This window comes from Eutrema salsugineum, unplaced genomic scaffold (assembly GCF_000478725.1).
Source record: "Eutrema salsugineum unplaced genomic scaffold, Eutsalg1_0 scaffold_2, whole genome shotgun sequence".
Classification (NCBI taxonomy): domain Eukaryota; kingdom Viridiplantae; phylum Streptophyta; class Magnoliopsida; order Brassicales; family Brassicaceae; genus Eutrema; species Eutrema salsugineum.
Genome location: NW_006256829.1, coordinates 18,885,291 through 18,902,806, shown reverse-complemented (window position 1 = coordinate 18,902,806; position 17,516 = coordinate 18,885,291). Strand labels below are relative to the sequence as shown.

Genomic DNA, 17,516 nt, shown 5'->3' with positions numbered 1-17,516 from the left:
TCACCCTCCACCTCATTCATCACCCTCCACCACCTTCATCACCACCCATCACCTTCCCAAACCCCTTCGAATGAATCCGGTTCAACTCCACCAGCATCCCGGATCCAGGTAAGTTCTCTTTGTCCTTACCAATTCGATTATCTATGCATTTTTCTCATCCAATCTCGACTTGTTTCACACTGAGGACAGTGTGATCTAAGTCTGGGGGAGGATTTCATCCCTTTCTAACCACTTTTCTTTCATGAGTCTTGCATTATCTACACTTTTTTCATTTTCCTTAAAGTTTTTCAAAATCGGTTTTCAAAACAAAATACGTTTTAAAGGGAATGGTGAACATGAATCAATGATAGTTAACTGTGTGCTTTAGACTGTTCCTAGTGACATGCTCATTCATGATTTAGGACTAGACTAGGCGGTAGCTAAGCACATTTGAAACGAAGTACCCCAGAGGAATTTGAATGATTTCGATTTAGATGAAGGGATACACTAGCTCTGTTTTATTTGGACTTAATTTGGACTTAATTTTCTCATTGAAGCATTAGACCAGGGAAACGAATCATACATTCAGGACTCCTTTATCCTTTTAACACTCTCTGTTGATCCTGAATGGCTAGTTCATCTTTAGCTAGTTCCCCACCTTAACCAATCCTCTTTCAAACTACATGCACTCTTGTTTTCTATTGTCTTATATGCAGATAAGTGCAAAAACGTTGGAGAGAAAGAGGAACGACGCAGTTTTCAGTCACCAAGGACAGAGACCTGCGATTTGCCGGAAAAGTTCCCGGAAGGATTCAACACAAGAGGAAGCTCAGTTTGCCTTAGAAAAATCTCAAATTTTGGTACAATCTCGTCCTCTAGTCTCTCTCTCTTTAAAAGGCATTTCCTTTCCAAAAAAAAAAAAAAATCCGAAAATAAGAAAAGAAAGGAAATAAAAGCCTTAGAGAGTCTAGAGAGGTCGAATTTTAAGTCCCAAGGCAACTGGAGTTCGATTTTATGGAGTTTTTGGAGATTGTTTTCTGATTCCCGGAAAGAATCTAAGTCTGGGGGAACAACTGTTTACAACAAAGGAGGAAGGATTATGCAACAACATTTGGCAAGAAGAACTGACTGAAAATTGTGGTCATCAACAGGTCCTTATCTCTTGCGGTTTTGCATATTATTTTGCATCCTCCAGATCTTCAGGTAACCCAAAAACACTTTAACTCCACCACTTAAATAGCCCTTTAATGCCAAACGCCGTCTACCCTGGATGATGTCTTTAATGAGAACTCACTATTGTACTTAATGAATGTAGAGAGCTAGTTGACTGAAATCAAGATTTAGATTGTTTAAGTTTTGCATGACGGAAAAAGTGGACTAGTATCTCTTGTGCTTTGGTGAGAATTTTCTAGAATAAGTTGTGGATTGATGCACTATCTTTGGTCCTAGTTTAGGAGTTCATGTCTATGAGATTTGTGCATTCCCTATTTTTGTTTTCACTTAACCAGTTTAGGCTTTTGCTTTGTTTGATGACAAACAAAGGTTTAAGTCTGGGGGAGTTGATAACACCGTATTTTGACCACTTTTATGGATCGTTTTGAAATACCTTTTCTATGTTTTTAATTGCTTTTAAGTACTTTTATCACTTTTTTCTAGTATTTGTAGTTCCAAGACTCTTTTCAGGTAACTTAGGGAAAAGCTTAACAAAATAGATAGAAAACCAGATTTCAGCTCAGAGTCAAACCGTCAGAAGTTCACCCCTGATTGAAGGCCTTCTCACCGTCTGATCAAATTTGGAGACCTTAAATATGGAAGTATCAGCTTTCCAGTGCACTTTACAGCTTGGCAATCCAACGGTTCAATCAAAAGATACGCGAAGAGCAAGATGTCCCGTAAACCAGCTGGCCAGCACTTCCACCCGTGGCCAACAAGCATTTTCCCGCGGTCAAGAGCATCCCGACCGCGGCAAACCACCCATTCCCCGCGGTCAGAGCACTCCCGACCGCGGCCTTCAACCTCCAAGCCCATAAAGGCCATTCCTGAAGCCCACATTTGGAGAAACCCTAAGTGACGTCCAGAGAGGCCTTGAGCACTATAAATACATGTCTTAGGAACCCTAATCGACAATCTTCTATCAGCTATCTTTCTTATTGTTTTAGAATACTTGTTTTGCTTTAGTTTTTAGGGAGAGAGAGATTTGTTCTCTTGAACCCTTGTTCTTTCTTCTTCAATTTCAGTTTCTATTCTACTTCTTAATATTATGTCTTTGATTTCGTTCATTATGTCTGAGTAGTTTTATTGTTGGGATTAAGGGATTTTCGATGGGGATTTATATGTTCGATGAGGATTCCATGAGCTTTTGAGCCGAATCTTAGAACTTTTTCTTCTGAATTCGTTTATACTGCATGAGAGTAGCGTCATGAACTACAATCTGATCCAGATGCTTGGTGACGCGAAAGTGTTCATCAGGTATCAGATCTAGTTTAGGAGAGCAAAACAAACATAGGAGTGGAAACCTACCTATGGGCGATTTGTGAATTAGGATGAGTCTTAAACATAATGCATCTCTTCTCTTCCAGGGCCAGAGTGGAAACCTAATGGTCAGGGTTGAGAGAGATAGTTGTCTATGATCACGACAGTGGCGTATTCATACGTCCGTGACTCCAGTTCGAAAAGTTTAAGCTAAGATCTTACAAAATTTCCTCTCTAGCAATGTTTTGAATCGTTCGTACCCCTGAGAAAACTTCCCTGAAGCCCAACGCCTTTTTCTCCATTGATTTCCTGCGATTTTTCTTTAAGCTTTAGTTCAATATTGTCTTTCCTTTTTAGTTCATTTTCATTTAAGCATTAGAATATCCGTTTTTAGCATTTTTAGTTATTTTCGTTAAGTTTAGTTATTACGTCATTTAATTCTCGTATTCTCTTTTTATATATATCGTTTTTAGATTTTAAAGACACCACCAAACCCCCATTAAACCGTTTAGTTCTAGACTTCCTTACTTTAACTTATTTTCAAAGGCTTTTTGCAGCAAAAGATCCTCCTTCCTTGTGGATTCGATCCCTAAGTACTACAATTGATCAGTTGTACACTTGCGGCTATTGATTTCAATTAGGGTAAAACTTGACAACCCTCAGCACACCACATCAAGTGATATGGTGTGGCACAGGCGCTTGGGTCATGCAAACTTCCAAGTTCTTCAGCATTTGAAGTCTACTAAGGAAATTTATAGCAATAAGGAGTCGAACTCTACAGTTTGCGGGTCATGTCAAATGAGCACGAGCTCCAAGTTACCATTTTTTCCTTCTTTATCTACTGCTTTGGGACCCCTAGATCGAATTCATTGTGATCTCTGAGGCCCTTCTTCTATTGTATCCAATCAAGGATTCAGATACCATGTTATTCTAGTTGATGATTTCTCAAGGTTCTCTTGGTTGTTCCCCCTTAAAGCAAAGTTTAAGTTCTTTCAAGTATTTGTGAATTTCAAAAACTAGTTGAGAATCAATATAACAAAAAGATTAAGGTCTTTCAAAGTGATGGAGGTGGTGAGTCCACAAGTCATATGTTTAGACGTCATTTGTCTGATCATGGTATTCATCATCAGTTGTCCTGCCCTGCAACTCCTCAACAAAATGGTCTTGCAAAACGCAAGCATCGCTATCTCACTTAGCTTGCATTGTCGATGATGTTCTAAAATAAAGCTCCTTTCAAATACTGGATGGAGGCCTTCTACATTGCCAACTTCTTAAGTGATCTGCTTCCCTCCACTCCCTTGCAGTTCAAGACTCCGTTTGAAGCTCTAAATGACAACAAACCTGACTATTCCTTCTTGAGAGTCTTCGGGTCAGCCTGTTATCCATGTCTTCGATCTTATGCCACACAAAAATTTGATCCTAGATCTCTGCAATGCATTTTTCTGGGATACAATGCTCAATACAAAGGCTATCGGTGCCTTTATTCTCCCACAAGGAGAATATATATCTCACGACATGTCTTATTTGATGAAGATATATATCCTTTTTCTGATCAGTATAAAGGACTATGTTTTTCCTTATTCCAGTCCTTTACTTAGAGCGTGGCAATTGGCTCCACATATTCCACATCATCTTCCAACAGTTCCAGTTCAAGCTCCCTTGGTGCCTTCTCCGTCACAAGACACAGAAGAGATGGTTATTACTGATGAGTCTGAACCGGAGATATTAGAGAGAGAAGCACATCAAGATCCTTCTGATGCTCCATCTGCACCAGAAAGAACTCACCCTATGACCACAAGGCTTCAAAGTGGAATCAGGAAACCAAATCCACGCTATGCCTTGCTCACACGGACTAACCTTCGATCAGTTCCCAAGACCATTACTTCTGCTCTCAAAGATGAAGGATGGAATGAGGCATGTAATGAAGAAATGACTGCTCAACAACAGAATGGAACGTGGTCTTTGATTCCTTTCGTACCAGGGATGAATGTTCTCGGCTGCGGATGGATTTTTACTGTCAAAACAAAGGCTGATGGTTCACTAGACAAACTCAAGACCCGTCTGGTTACCAGAGGTTATACACAAGAAGAAGGGGTCGACTTTATTGAGACATTTAGTCTTGTTGTTCGAACAACTACAATACGGGTTATGCTGAAAGTTGCAGTTGCAAAAGACTGGTCTGTTACACATCTTAATGTCAAGAATGCTTTCTTACATGGTGATATTCAAGAGGAAGTGTTCATGGAACAACCTCCAGGTTTTGTTGATCCTACGCGTCCCACTCATGTTTGTAAACTTCATAAAGCTCTCTATGGCCTTAAACAGGCTCCCCGGGCATGGTTTGACAAGTTTACAAAGTTTCTTATTGAATTTGGCTTCAAGTGCAGCAATGCCGATCCATCATTGTTCACATATCATCATGGAGATCATACTCTTTATCTCCTTCTCTATGTTGATGATGTTTTACTCACAGGAAGCTCTCTGGATCTAATCGATGGACTGATCAAAGAACTCTCGATTCTCCATGAAGAACTTGGGAACTCCTACTTATTTCCTCGGGATATAAATACAGAGTCATGACAGAGGTCTCTTCTTAAATCAATCCAAATATGCTGAATAGATCTTGTTTGAAGCTGGTATGGCAGAGGCAAATCCAATGCCAACTCCCCTACCACTTTGTCTTGATGAAGCATATAAGTATACAAAGTTGTTTCCTGAACCAACCTACTTCCGGAGTCTTTCAGGGAAGCTTCAATACCTGACTCTAACGAGACCGGACATTCAATTTGCCATCAACTTCATTTTCCAGCGTATGCATTCTCCGACTGAGTCTGATTTTGCTTTACTGAAACGGGTCCTTCGTTACATAAGAGGTACAAGTTCTTATGGTTTGTTCATCAACAAAGACAGCTAACCAGCCCTAAGTGCATTCAGTGATAGCGACTGGGCTGGGTGTTAGGATACACGGCGGTCAATGACAGGATTCTGTGTTTTGTTGGGATCAAACATTGTGTCATGGAGTGCAAAACGTCAGCCTACTGTCTCCAGGTCGTCGACAGAGGCAGAGTATCGGGCCCTTGCTGTCACAGCTGCAGAATTAACCTGGATCAATTATCTCATTCGCGATCTTGGTGTTTCTCAGTCAGCTCTAGCTCTGCTTCAATGTGATAGCAAATCTGCGGTTCAACTGTCAACAAATCCTAGTTTTCACAGTCAAACAACGCATATTGAAGTGGATAATCACTATATTCGTGAAAGAGTCGCTTTTGGTGTTGTTGAAGTCAGGCATATCCTGGCGATGGAACAGTTCGCCGATATATTTACAAAATCTCTCCCGCGCAAAGCATTTGTTGAGCTTCGGAGCAAACTTGGTGTTGGGCTTCTCCCAGACACAAGTTTAAGGGATGGTGAAAGGAGTCCAACAACTCAGCTATTGGGCTGTGATGAAACAAACCTAAAAAGCCAATAACTGCAGGCTCAGTTTGCAGTTATAAAAAAAAGTGTGAAGAAGCATCTTTGTTTCAAAAACAGAGTTGTACCGTACAGAGTAGGAAGAAGATAGGCTGTAATGTGGTCCTGCACAAAAAGTTTGAGAATTTACCGATTTGTGGCTAATGGTTTACAAAGTGACACGTATTTTGTCTGTGTATATGTGCTCTTAGGGTTTTTAGAATCATGAGTCTCACACTATATAAGCAAAATTTTGTCATTCATGTAAAGATAAGTTGAAAGTTAATACAAAATATTCAGCCTCCTTGTTCTATTAAACACCAAAGCATATTATTCATATTCTAATCAAGGAAACATCAAATCTAAGTTTTTACTTGCATGTTCAGATTACCAAGAGTTTTTACAAAGAAATGAACCAAAATGAGTCGTAGAAACATATAACCCACAGCTATGAATTTCTAAGGATCAACCCTAAACATGCTATTGGCGACCATGAAAGTTGGAATGTCCGTTAACACGGTGAACCCACCATGTTTAGACATACTCAACTCATTGGCCAAAACATCTATGAAAAAAGGGTCACTAGAAATAATCCATATAGTCTTCTTGTTTCCACGACGCTGATGCCTGGCGAATTTACAGATTTCCCGGAGAAGCTCAATTTGCAAGAGTTTCTGTTTCTCTTGTCTTCTTCCTTGAATCGCAATCCTGCAAAGTTGACAGGCGAGGGTTCTTCTCCTATACAGACTTACAGTGATGTATGGAGATCTGATAGTCTCCAAAATACTTTTCTGAAGTTCGGATTCCGATTCAATCCCAAAAACAGAAACCTCGTGGAAATAATAGCTCTGGTCATGTTGCTTCTTTAGATAATCATTCAGCCGAGCTAGAAAATCAGATGCTACGCCTATACTGGGAATGGAGACCGTCTCTAAATCGACAAATATTTCAACAGCATACTCTGCTGGTCTCTTATCCTTAGCCATATTATTAGACTTAGCAGTTGTTTTTGGCAATTCCCATGAAGCCCCGTCTGAATCTCCACGGCCACTGTCTAGATTGCCCGAGCTAGATCCCCCACCAGCCTCAGTCTGTTTAAACAAGCTCGAATAGCCCACTGAACCACCACCACGCCTGCCCAAATTAGATCCGCCACTAGTATCCTTCTGCTTGCCCAAGCTCGATCCACCACTAGTATCGTTCTGCTTACACCAGTATGAACCTCCCAAGCCACTGTCTTGCTTGCCCCAGCTAAATCCTCCAACGTCATTTTTGCCCCAAGAAGACCCTCCATCATCCTTATCCTTGTTACTACTGGCTTTTGCATCTTCTGCTGACTTGTTCCAACCAGACTTCCCAGAACCAAAACCACCACCTTGATTACCCCAAGCTGATCCTCCCTGGTTCCCGTCAGAGCCTGTATCCTGTTGTCCCCAGGAAACTCCCTCTTTGTTACTTGCTCTGGAATTTCCATCTTTGTTCCCCCAACTAGATTCTCCTTTTCTTTTTCCCGAACCAGAATCAGATCCCACTTTCTTGCCCCAAGAAGATTCTTCTTTCTTCTGAGTCGCTTCAGAATCTCCAACTAGTTTACCCCATCTCGAGTCCTCGTCTTGTTTATTACCACCAGAGCTTTCTCCATGCTTACCCCAAGAACCTAAATCTTCAACATTGGAAGCAGTAGCTCCTCGTTTTCCCCAAGAAGAAGCTTCGGATTTTGAAGCACCCGCATCTCCCCACCCACCAGCAGTGCTAGCTTCAGGAGCAGGTGTTTTACCCCAGGAATTCAAACCAACAGACTGATCACCAGCGGAGGCAGGTTTGTTCTCAGCTGTTGCATTGGCCCACGTTGAAGAGTTATCATCTGGGTCAGTTGGCTGCTGAGAGTGCAGTGTCAGAAACGAGGACATGCGATCAGATGTAGGCTTACTTCCCCATGCGCTCCTGCAACGAGGACATGCGATCAAAATTTGGAAGGCAACACATCATCATAGAGAAAATTCTATTATTATTAACTAACACACTTCTCAAGACACATTCAAATGGGACTTCAAATCTATAATACCAAGGGATGAATTCCAGTATAAAAAAACATAAAAAAATTCACTGCAGGATGCGAGGCAACAATCAGTTAAAGAAAGCTTATCAAAAAATTGAAATGAACCAGTCCCAGCATCCGCACTTTAGAGAAATAGACGGTATTGTCAGAGACGTTGACATTTGATAGAATGGACAATGAATACATAAGAAGAGTCCGAGGAACGTACCTTGTCCTTAAGAAAGTATTTCTGGCAAGATGCTCACTTTTAACTGAAGTGCATCATTGAAAATATTCAGAAGCACATCAGAACAGTACTGTATCGAAGGTGTGAATGCGCGAAAACAAACCTGTTAAAATTTTATGCTGGGCATCAAGCTTGACTGTAACATCAGGATAGCGTAATGCTATAACACGGCAGAGATACCCTTTCAATGGACCCACACGTATCCTCAATTTTTGGCCAACAGAATACATATGCTACCTTTGTCTCCTTGGTTGGCTGCATTTGATAAATCATTCGTGAGTAGTCTAAGAGGATAAATAGAAGCTAGATTATAATAACCCTTCATTTATGAGACATACAGTTAATGTGTTTTTCCTTGGGCTGCCACTCTTTTTCAGGAGAAAGAGGCGATTCTGGGGAGGGTGCAATACCCCCAAAAGCTGAAGCATCAAATCCATCAGTCTGAGAAAAAAAAAAACAGAATGTCATCAGACCACGAAAATCTATCAATGGTATCAAAAGATAGCTGCAGGGACTGGACAATATTACCTTTTCATTAGATTCGTCAGTAAAGAGTTTAATTTTCTCACACGCTTGCGACTTGCAGCAGAAATATCCACCATTATCTTCCTCACTTTCAGCATAAAGAAATATGATCCCTCGGTATACTTGCCTTACAACTCCTTGTTTACCCTGAATTTATAATTCATGCATCAGAAGTAAGAAGCTTTCACATAATTTTTCGTTCACCTGATTATGTCAAAGAAAAGGGCAACAGAAACAAACAAGTATAATAAAATTATAAAATCATACCTCAGATGGGCCTTTGGAAATCTTCACGACATCACTTATTGATATCTGCTTGTTGTTCATATCCAGGGCAGAAAATTTTGAATCGAACGGTCCATTCTGCATTTCCTTTTTTCCAACACTGACTACAACGGGTACATCAGAACCTTCTTTCAGAACCTGGGATATTATGCAACTCATCAGAGACAGACCATATGGTAATATGAGATGTTGAATAACTAACTATATACCTTGTAGCCGTCACCTTTGTCATCCACGCCCACAATCAGACCGAAGTCTTTTCGACTACAAAGGGAAATAGATGAAGTACTCTACATATGAAATTACAACAAAAACTCACAAAGAAGCACAATTATGGACGATTCCATACCTGAAACAAACTAGATTATACAACTCATAGCTACTTTCTGACTTAGATTCTGATGAACCTTCTCCTTTTCCACACTCTGATCCTTCTCCTTTCCCCCTCACACTGCCAGTTGGAATAATCTTTTCCTTCATCCACTACACATCACCAGGTTCTTTTTGTTCAACAGGCGTAAATTTTAGTATCTCCTCCCTTGGTGGAACAACCCCCCAGGATAATGAATCTAAGGATAATTTTTTATGTAGAAACCCATCTTTCAGCATCAGGCTATCAAGATGCTCAAAATTTATTCCAGTATCACGATCACCCTTCACTTGAATGATAGGTCTGAACTCCCTGTGACAAAAGAGGGGAGAAGATATATCAGAAACTTGGTAAATGTTTTACCAAAGGAGAAGAAAAGATCAAGTTTTTTTACTCAAGCTCGCTTGGACTGATCAATCTTGGAGCTGGATTCAGGCCTTTTTGGACAGCAACTCCTCCACCCTGCACAGAAAGTTAGTAAAAAGGTGCAAAGCAAATGATAAGCTAAAGAACAAATGTAGAACACACAAAAAAAAAAAACAGTGGTAAACTTTGGGGGCATAGACAAATAAATGAGCGTGAAGATAGGGTGCTTACATATTTTTGGGTTAGTGCCGCCATATCAATCCTTGGAATTAACTTTATCAATGCTTTTCCCCGCGTGTCATTGACAGCCACAACCTACAAGGACATGGAGCATAAGAGCTTAAGTAGCTTAAGGAAGACAGCAAGCTGCAAAGGAAACATATAAAGCAAAAGAAATTGTAATTGTACCTGAGCAAGATCTCCTTTGTATGTACCACTCTTAATACGAGCCCATGTTCCCTCGGCCAACTTTTTAGCTTTTCTTTGGACAGTAAGCAGATGTGGAGCTTCAGCTTTAGGAAGTAACGTCATCCGAGTAGCATGGATACCATGTAAGCTCTTGCATGCCTAGGAAAAAAAGGAAAATCAGAATATCATACACGTTACGATTATCCCCAAGCAACATCTTCCAATATACTGTCAAAAAGGTACAGCAACATCTTCCAACATAGTAATGTTAAATGTTTAGTACCTCAAGCACATCTTGTTCCTTGTCAGCTTCTATGAAGATAAAACCCTTGACGTGCTCAACAGAAAACACAGACAAGATATGTAGTTTGGTGGCTATCTTTCGCAGCTCGACAAATTTGTGCATGAGACAGAAAACCAAATGTGTTTCCCTTCCAATCTATAAGCATAAATCACATGAACTCAGCAGATGTAAGAACATACTGGGTTAAGGCACAAACAGAGCCCTTAGTTTAACATACCGCACACTTTACTTTCCATAGTGGAGGATCCTTGGCAGTTGGAACAAGAGCATCCATCTCGATGGAACTTTTCACATCATCGTCTGCATATCTAACAAACCCGGAACCAGGTTTGTATCTTTCTTCCATGAATCTATCATATTCTTCCTTAGGAAAAACGAAGGAAGAGCTTCCCTGTTTTGCATTGTCATCCTCACCATTTGCTTCGACACCGGGTTCATCTTCCAAATCTGCCTCAAATGAGTAGTTAGGTAAAGATGATAACTTTTTGCAATGTTCAGCCTTCAAAAGCGCACAGGACTTAAAAAAATGAAGAAGAAATCTCGAAACTCAAACGAGAACATAGCTCAAAAACAAACCCTAGTCTCGGAAATTAGTCATTCTACGGATGGCTTAACGATGATGTACATTTTACAAGGTAATAACATAGACAAACCATCAAATGTGACAAAATCAGAGCCCTCACAAAAGACGAAACAGAGAATCACGAAGAAAAGTAGGCATTCCTTAAAAAAAAAAAAAAAAAAATCAACGGAGGCAGAGAAATAGAATTAGAAATTACCATGAGCATATCAGTCTTCGTCGGACCTTCCTCCATAGTAACCAACCTCGCCGGATTCCTCGAAGAACTGAGTAACCTCGGGGGTTCTCCGTTTACTGAAGCTTTCATCTCTGAATAAGACTCCTCCTTTCCGTTTCTTCCCGCCGGAAGACGAATCAGTTCCCGCGACCTGTTTTTCCTTCCCCTTGCGATCCATCTTCTTCGCGTTAGGGCTTTTCACAGTTTCGTTTTGTTTTTTGGGAAGTGGCAGCACCGGCATAGACAGTGAAGAAGAAAAAGCTTTTTGTTTGAGCGGGAGGTGATTTCCGACTTAATTGGGTTTTTTTTTGTTTTGTTTGTTTTGTTTTGTTTTAAAAATGTTTTTGTTTTGGTAAAAAGTTGTTTTTAAAATGTTCCCATTTTGTTTGCATGCACCATTTTGTTGGATGCATATTTGTATATACTTTACATTAAAAAGTGTAAATAAATTAATTGAAAACAGAATAAAAACTATATATGATAGATACTACTCTTTTTTTCTTTTTTTTTTTGTCGACTATGATATATACTATTTAAAACCAAAATGAAAGTAATAATCTATATATATATATATATATGTATTGAGTTGAATAGGAGACGAATGAATTAGTAAATTTATGCTTTGGATTAATTAATTGGAAAAGAAAAACCCAAAATGAAATTGAATTGGGGCATTAGCTATTCCATATATATTAGCATTAATCTATTATTAGCATTAATCTTTAAAGATCAATGGGTGCACCCCTTTATTATAAGCTGCATTCGCCCCTCTTTGTAGGACTTTCCTGCAAACTTTGACTCTCAATCTCGAGACAGAATGCTCATGTCTCTGATTCCCTTTGCAACAAGTACCAATAACAGATGAGAGGTCATTTTCTTGCAAAGTCTTTTGTCTGAGTATAACTTCTTGGAATCATAAAACCCCTTTTGCTTCTTTTTTGTTCAAAGTAAACGAAACTATCTGTCTCACAAAGAAGCTTTGTTCAGAAGCTCTTTTCTTCACACGTTTCATTACTTGAACATTACCAATGGTTTCAAACTAACCACCTCGTTATCCTAACGAGCTTTAACCCCATTTTGATCTGATTACTATAGATCTCCGGTGAAGCTAGTGATGCCTTTTTTTTTTTTTTATTATTACACTGTGTGGTAGGGAATTGAAACTAGTTATATTCTGCTGCCATAAAAAGAAAAGAAAAAAAGCAAATTTTGATTGTTAATATACTTTAAGTAATTAAGTAATCAACATCCCCTGTATATTCAGCTATGAATGTTAAGTCCTTAATTGGACCATCTGCTTCAACTGTGTAACTGTAATAGACGGAAAGAAAACATGTTTATAACTCCACTTTGTCATTAAAGGGAAGATTGATCGAATGAATCGAGAGATACCCTTCAAGCGGATCAAATACCACAACAAGAGGAGGGCATTCTCCTCGTCTATACATAGCTCGACACTGCTCCAATGTCTCCAAATCCTCTTTCGAAAGCACCTGCAAAAATAAAAGCCGAGGAAAACAACTAAGGGAAGTAACTTACACGAGAGAGTTATTGAAAAGGGCTGAAAGATTGTCCTTTTTTTTTACCTGCATGCCACCTTTCTCGAACTTGGATTGATTTGCAGAGCGAGGAGCCATTCCGGTAATATAAGTTAAGTCGTCGCTGTATTTGATACCCAATGCTGTTAAGGCAGATGCAAGTGTGTCCATTTGTTTAAGCCTTTGATCAGGATCTTCTGATGGAACCAAAGGTAATAGTTTTCTCTTTCTCTTCTTCACTGTCAAAGAGCAAGCTCGTCTCCGATACTTTCTAGTCTCTTCTTCAAAACAAGAAATGAAGCCATTAATACTGATTTTGCTCAATTTCAAACACTTGATATTCGGCTAATCCATGTATTTAAGGTATGTTAGTTCTCATCAATGCTAACAAACCCTAAGCAATAATGCTTCATGAGGGGCAACAGATGAAACACTAATTTAAAGTATGTTATAGGCTAAACTTCAGCTGTTTCATATTCATTAAACTGATAATCAAGAGAAACACCTATTCAGATTCATAAAGCTAAGAGCTTTCAGACAAGGAAAGACCAAAAACAAAAATCGTACCTTGACTCAACTCCGATTTGTCCGTTTGATCAATTTGCTTCTCAATCCGAAAGAAATGCAAAATCTTCTTCTGAGATAAACCTAAACAAATTATCCGGACAAGAAAACAATGCCCAAAAATTTGAAAAAAAAAATTAAAAAGAAAGCAGCAAACGAAAAGGATTTACTTTCCAACATTCAAGCTAAAAAAACCCCTACTTGTCACAGGTCGTTGATCGGAACAATCGACACAGAGCCAGGGTCCAATGGGGACACGAACCACGATCGGCCTAAGGCATTTCATGTGAAACCCTCTGTCGCATTTGTCGCAGAGAAGAAGCTCATCGTCTCTTTCTCCGGAGCCGCATTTCTCGCAGGTGACGTCACCGTAGCTGTCGTCTTGTTCCTGTTCAAGCACAGGGACAGATTTCGCCATTATATCGGCGATTGATTTCATCTTCCTCGGTGGAGATTCGGAGGAGGGTCGTCTCCGTGGAGCCTTCGCTCTTCGCCTCGAGGAGACGAAACGGGAAGGAGACGCCGTGAGGGAGGAGGCGTTCCACGTGGCCATGGCGGCTCACGGAAGAAGAGTCGCCGGAGAAGGAAGAGATGATTTTGATTGGTTGGGGCTAATGTGCACCGCGTGTGGGCATGAAAACTAATGTGCGCATCACCTCGAGTGTAATTTGGGTTCTTTCTTTCCTTCGATTTCTTACTTTCTTGCCTTATTTTTCTTTTTTAATATTTGACAATTTCAAAGTTACTGGTAAGGCAGCTTCTGTTTGTCTTATTAACAGAGTTATATAACATTGTAAGAGATCAATTTTACAGTCATTAAATCTCTTTTTCTCTAAACCCAAAAATATATATCAGTCATATAATGAAATACTACGCTTTTGACACATATTTGCAGATTGGGCGGTCTATAACTTCCACTAACAGATTCTTTTGCTAAAGAAAGTCAAAAACATTAATAAAAGACAACTACCACACAACAAATTGCAGTTTAAAACATAAGTTGGAATATGAGTTGGTTTCTTCTTTGTTATTATATTAGTAAAATTGGAATAAGAAACCAAGAAGAAACTCATGTTTTTTTATAGGTAAATTAGAGAAACTGTGATGAATTTCTTAAAAAAATTTAATTAAAAAAAGATTGATTATTAAAAATGAAATTGTTAATATTACATTTATTATAATTTGAAAACATTACAAACTTAACAGAATTATTGAAACAACACAATTTTAACAATTAAACTTAATTACCCACTAAGTGACCAAACTTTTGCCATATATGATCAACCAAATCCTTTTTCAATTGCTTATGAATGTCTGAATCCCGAACTCTGTTCCGAGCATCGAACATATTAGCGATATTTGTAGGCTGGTTTGTCGAATAATCTTGATCCACTTGTGCATTTCCGTTTCCGTCTCCTTGTTGGAATTCAGCAACATTATATTGTGTGTATCCCGCCCATTCATCCCGCTCATCTTCTACTATCATGTTGTGGAGAATGATGCATGCCCTCATAATTTTGCTAATTTTTGCTTTATCCCAACTAAGTGCCGGGTTTTTAATAATGGCAAATCGAGCTTGCAATACTCCAAAAGCACGCTCGACATCTTTTCGGACGCTCTCTTGAGTGGTAGCAAATAATTTTGACTTTTGACCCTGGGAAAGTTTAATGGATTGAATAAATGTAGCCCAGTTTGGATAAATACCATCAGTGAGATAGTAAGCCATATGATACTCCCTTCCGTTGACAGAAAAAAGTAACTTGCGGAGCTCGACCTTGTATGATATCATCAAAAACAGGTGAGCGATCAAGAACATTTATGTCGTTTAGAGTACTTGGAGGTCCAAAAAATGCATGCCATATCCACAGATCATATGAGGCTACAGACTCTAAAACGATGGTGGGCTTGCCAGAACCACAGGTAAATTGTCCTCTCCATGCCGTGGGACAATTCTTCCACTCCCAGTGCATGCAATCAATGCTTCCTATCATCCCGAGGAATCCTCTCGACTCTCTAATAGCAAGTAGTCTAAGATCCTGAGGGGTGGGGCGTCTTTGGTACTCATCCCCAAAGAGAACAATTATACCTTCTACAAAATGTTCCAAACATTTACGAGCCGTAGTTGCACCGAGACGAAGGTATTCATCAACCGTATCAAAAGCAGTGCCATATGCCAAGAGACGGATTGCTACTGAACACTTCTGAAGCGCAGAGAGACCAGGCCTTCCGGAACCATCATTCCTCTGCTGAAAATAGGGAATTTCATTGGAAAGCCTCTCAACAATATGCAAGAACAATGGCTTGTTCATCCTAAAACGCCGGCGGAATAGATTTGCAGGATATGTTGAATTTTCTGCGAAATAATCATTCCACAAACGGTTGTGCCCTTCTTCACGGTTTCTTTCAATATAAGCTCTTCTCTTCCGTGGATTTATTGTCTCTTGCTGAACACCATATGCAATGGAAAGATTTTCAAAGGTTTGATCACAAACTTGATCAAAATATTGATCAACAGTTTCATCGATGGCTCTATCTAAATCATTAGTGTATGAAGAAGAAGCCATTATGGAATAGAAGAGGAGGTGTGAATATGGAGATCGTTTATAGAATTCTGGAGTTTGTATTTATAAAAACTAAAAAGCAGAGAAGTTAAAAAGCAAAGAAGTGTAGAGAATATGGCATTTGTATTTGAAAATGCTTAAAAGGAGAGAAGTGTAGTCAATGAAGTGCTGTGTTACTCTACTTATATGCGAAGAGACATACAACTTGTGGTTTAAAATATTATGAGAAGCTTGTGGACATAGGTTTCTAGTTGACAAAATCACTAAACACCATTTACTAAACCCCAAAAAAAACTAAAGCAAAAGGACCAATTTTTCTGATCGACTTGGATGTCTTTGTTTCTTTGTGTCACGCGGTGATAAGGTTGTACAAGTCCATTGTCTCTTACTGCCATTGTTTCTTTGTGTCACGAGAATCCTTTAATGCCATTGCAAACCTGAAACATAATTTTAACGATTACACATAACTAGACAAACATAAATTTATAGTTACAAAGCAATGATAGAAAGAAACTAACCTTGGTAATTTCGCATATGAAGCATTGAAGACATATTGGTAGAACATAAATAGAGAAGAACATCCATCCTCAGATTTTCGTTTAAGGACAAAACATAAAGACAGTAGAAAATGGTCAGCTCAGTAACACTTCTTTAAAAGCAATAGTTCATAAAGGCCATACTTCTTAAATAAGATAACAAACAAAGTAGATTGAGATTCTCGTCCAAAACGCCGCTGACTTTTGCTCATTTCCAACAACAGGATCTTTGGAGGTGTTGAGCCACGAGCTGATGAGGAGAATATCATCACTCGGCGTCCATTGCCTCCTCGCGTTTCTCTCCTTGTCCTTGTCTACACCAACGCTTGCATCACCCTGGGAAGCTTGAGAAATGAACACTGGTGGCTGCGATGATCCTAACGCAAAGATGCTCTCTTGTTGACTGTTCAACAGTTCAACAAGAGAAGAAGGCTGAGTGAAAGGATATGAAGACATATCCGGGAAAGAGAAGAAGAGAAAAAGGATACAAATGAAAGAACAAAGAACAAAGAAAGAAAGACAAAAAACAAAGACAACAAAGACAACAAAGAGGAGAAAAACGAAAGAGAAAAAGACGAGAGAAAATAAAGAGAACAAAGACCAAAGATGGAAGAAGGACCGAGAACAAAGAAGAGCAATGAGAAGAAAAAGCAGAAATGATGAACTCGTTTTATAAACCAAATGTCTGTATTGAATGAAGAGGAAAGAAGTTGCAAAGAAAAAAAAGAACAAAGAAAATATGAAAATGCATTGAACACAAACACAACCATATCGACATGACAAGCAATCATCACACCTTCAAGCATTCATCACACATTCGTCTCTATCTACCCAGCACAAAGCAATTACTACCTAACTCACCTATAAACTAGTGATTACGCATTTATTATAACCAAACTAACTAAATCCAACTCACAAACCTATACTAACCATTATGTAGTTAAGAAAACTTACCTTAACAAACTAGAGTAGATGAACTCGTTTGTATGATGAAGAGGAGATGTACCTGCAACCAACGCTGAACATCAAAAGATCAGAACCAAATATACAAGTCAAACTAGCACCTAAACACAACT

At 39.2% G+C, this 17,516-nt stretch overlaps 2 protein-coding genes and 1 pseudogene across 2 annotated transcripts; all 3 read right to left on the bottom strand.

The window, feature by feature from the left end:
* Positions 1-6,359: 6,359 nt before the first annotated feature.
* On the bottom strand, positions 6,360-11,419 carry LOC18017952 (annotated as a pseudogene).
* A 1,048-nt stretch (positions 11,420-12,467) lies between these two features.
* Positions 12,468-14,016, bottom strand: LOC18017951 (histone-lysine N-methyltransferase ATXR5). The gene is made up of 5 exons (XM_006402163.2): positions 13,545-14,016; positions 13,347-13,427; positions 12,828-13,060; positions 12,634-12,734; positions 12,468-12,552 (listed from the first exon to the last, which is right to left on the bottom strand). Exons 1-5 carry the CDS (start codon positions 13,894-13,896, stop codon positions 12,468-12,470), a joined length of 852 nt encoding a protein of 283 aa, XP_006402226.1. The 5' UTR covers positions 13,897-14,016.
* Positions 14,017-14,583: 567 nt separating this feature from the next.
* Positions 14,584-15,907, bottom strand: LOC112086648. Its single transcript, XM_024155619.1, has 2 exons — positions 15,104-15,907; positions 14,584-14,997 (listed from the first exon to the last, which is right to left on the bottom strand). The coding sequence occupies exons 1-2, from the start codon at positions 15,905-15,907 to the stop codon at positions 14,584-14,586; spliced, it is 1,218 nt and encodes a 405-aa protein (XP_024011387.1).
* Between the last annotated feature and the right edge of the window lie 1,609 nt (positions 15,908-17,516).

What these genes read in the sequence shown, in the direction of transcription:
- LOC18017951 (XM_006402163.2), bottom strand. Translation starts at nt 13,896, where the DNA reads ATGGCCACGTGGAACGCCTCCTCCCTCACGGCGTCTCCTTCCCGTTTC. An exon ending in CGATCAACGACCTGTGACAA is followed by an intron (nt 13,428 to 13,544) that starts GTAGGGGTTTTT and finishes TAATTTGTTTAG; the next exon opens with GTTTATCTCAGAAGAAGATT. An exon ending in CAAATCGGAGTTGAGTCAAG is followed by an intron (nt 13,061 to 13,346) that starts GTACGATTTTTG and finishes CTTGTTTTGAAG; the next exon opens with AAGAGACTAGAAAGTATCGG.
- LOC112086648 (XM_024155619.1), bottom strand. Translation starts at nt 15,907, where the DNA reads ATGGCTTCTTCTTCATACACTAATGATTTAGATAGAGCCATCGATGAA. An exon ending in TACAAGGTCGAGCTCCGCAA is followed by an intron (nt 14,998 to 15,103) that starts GTTACTTTTTTC and finishes AAACTTTCCCAG; the next exon opens with GGTCAAAAGTCAAAATTATT.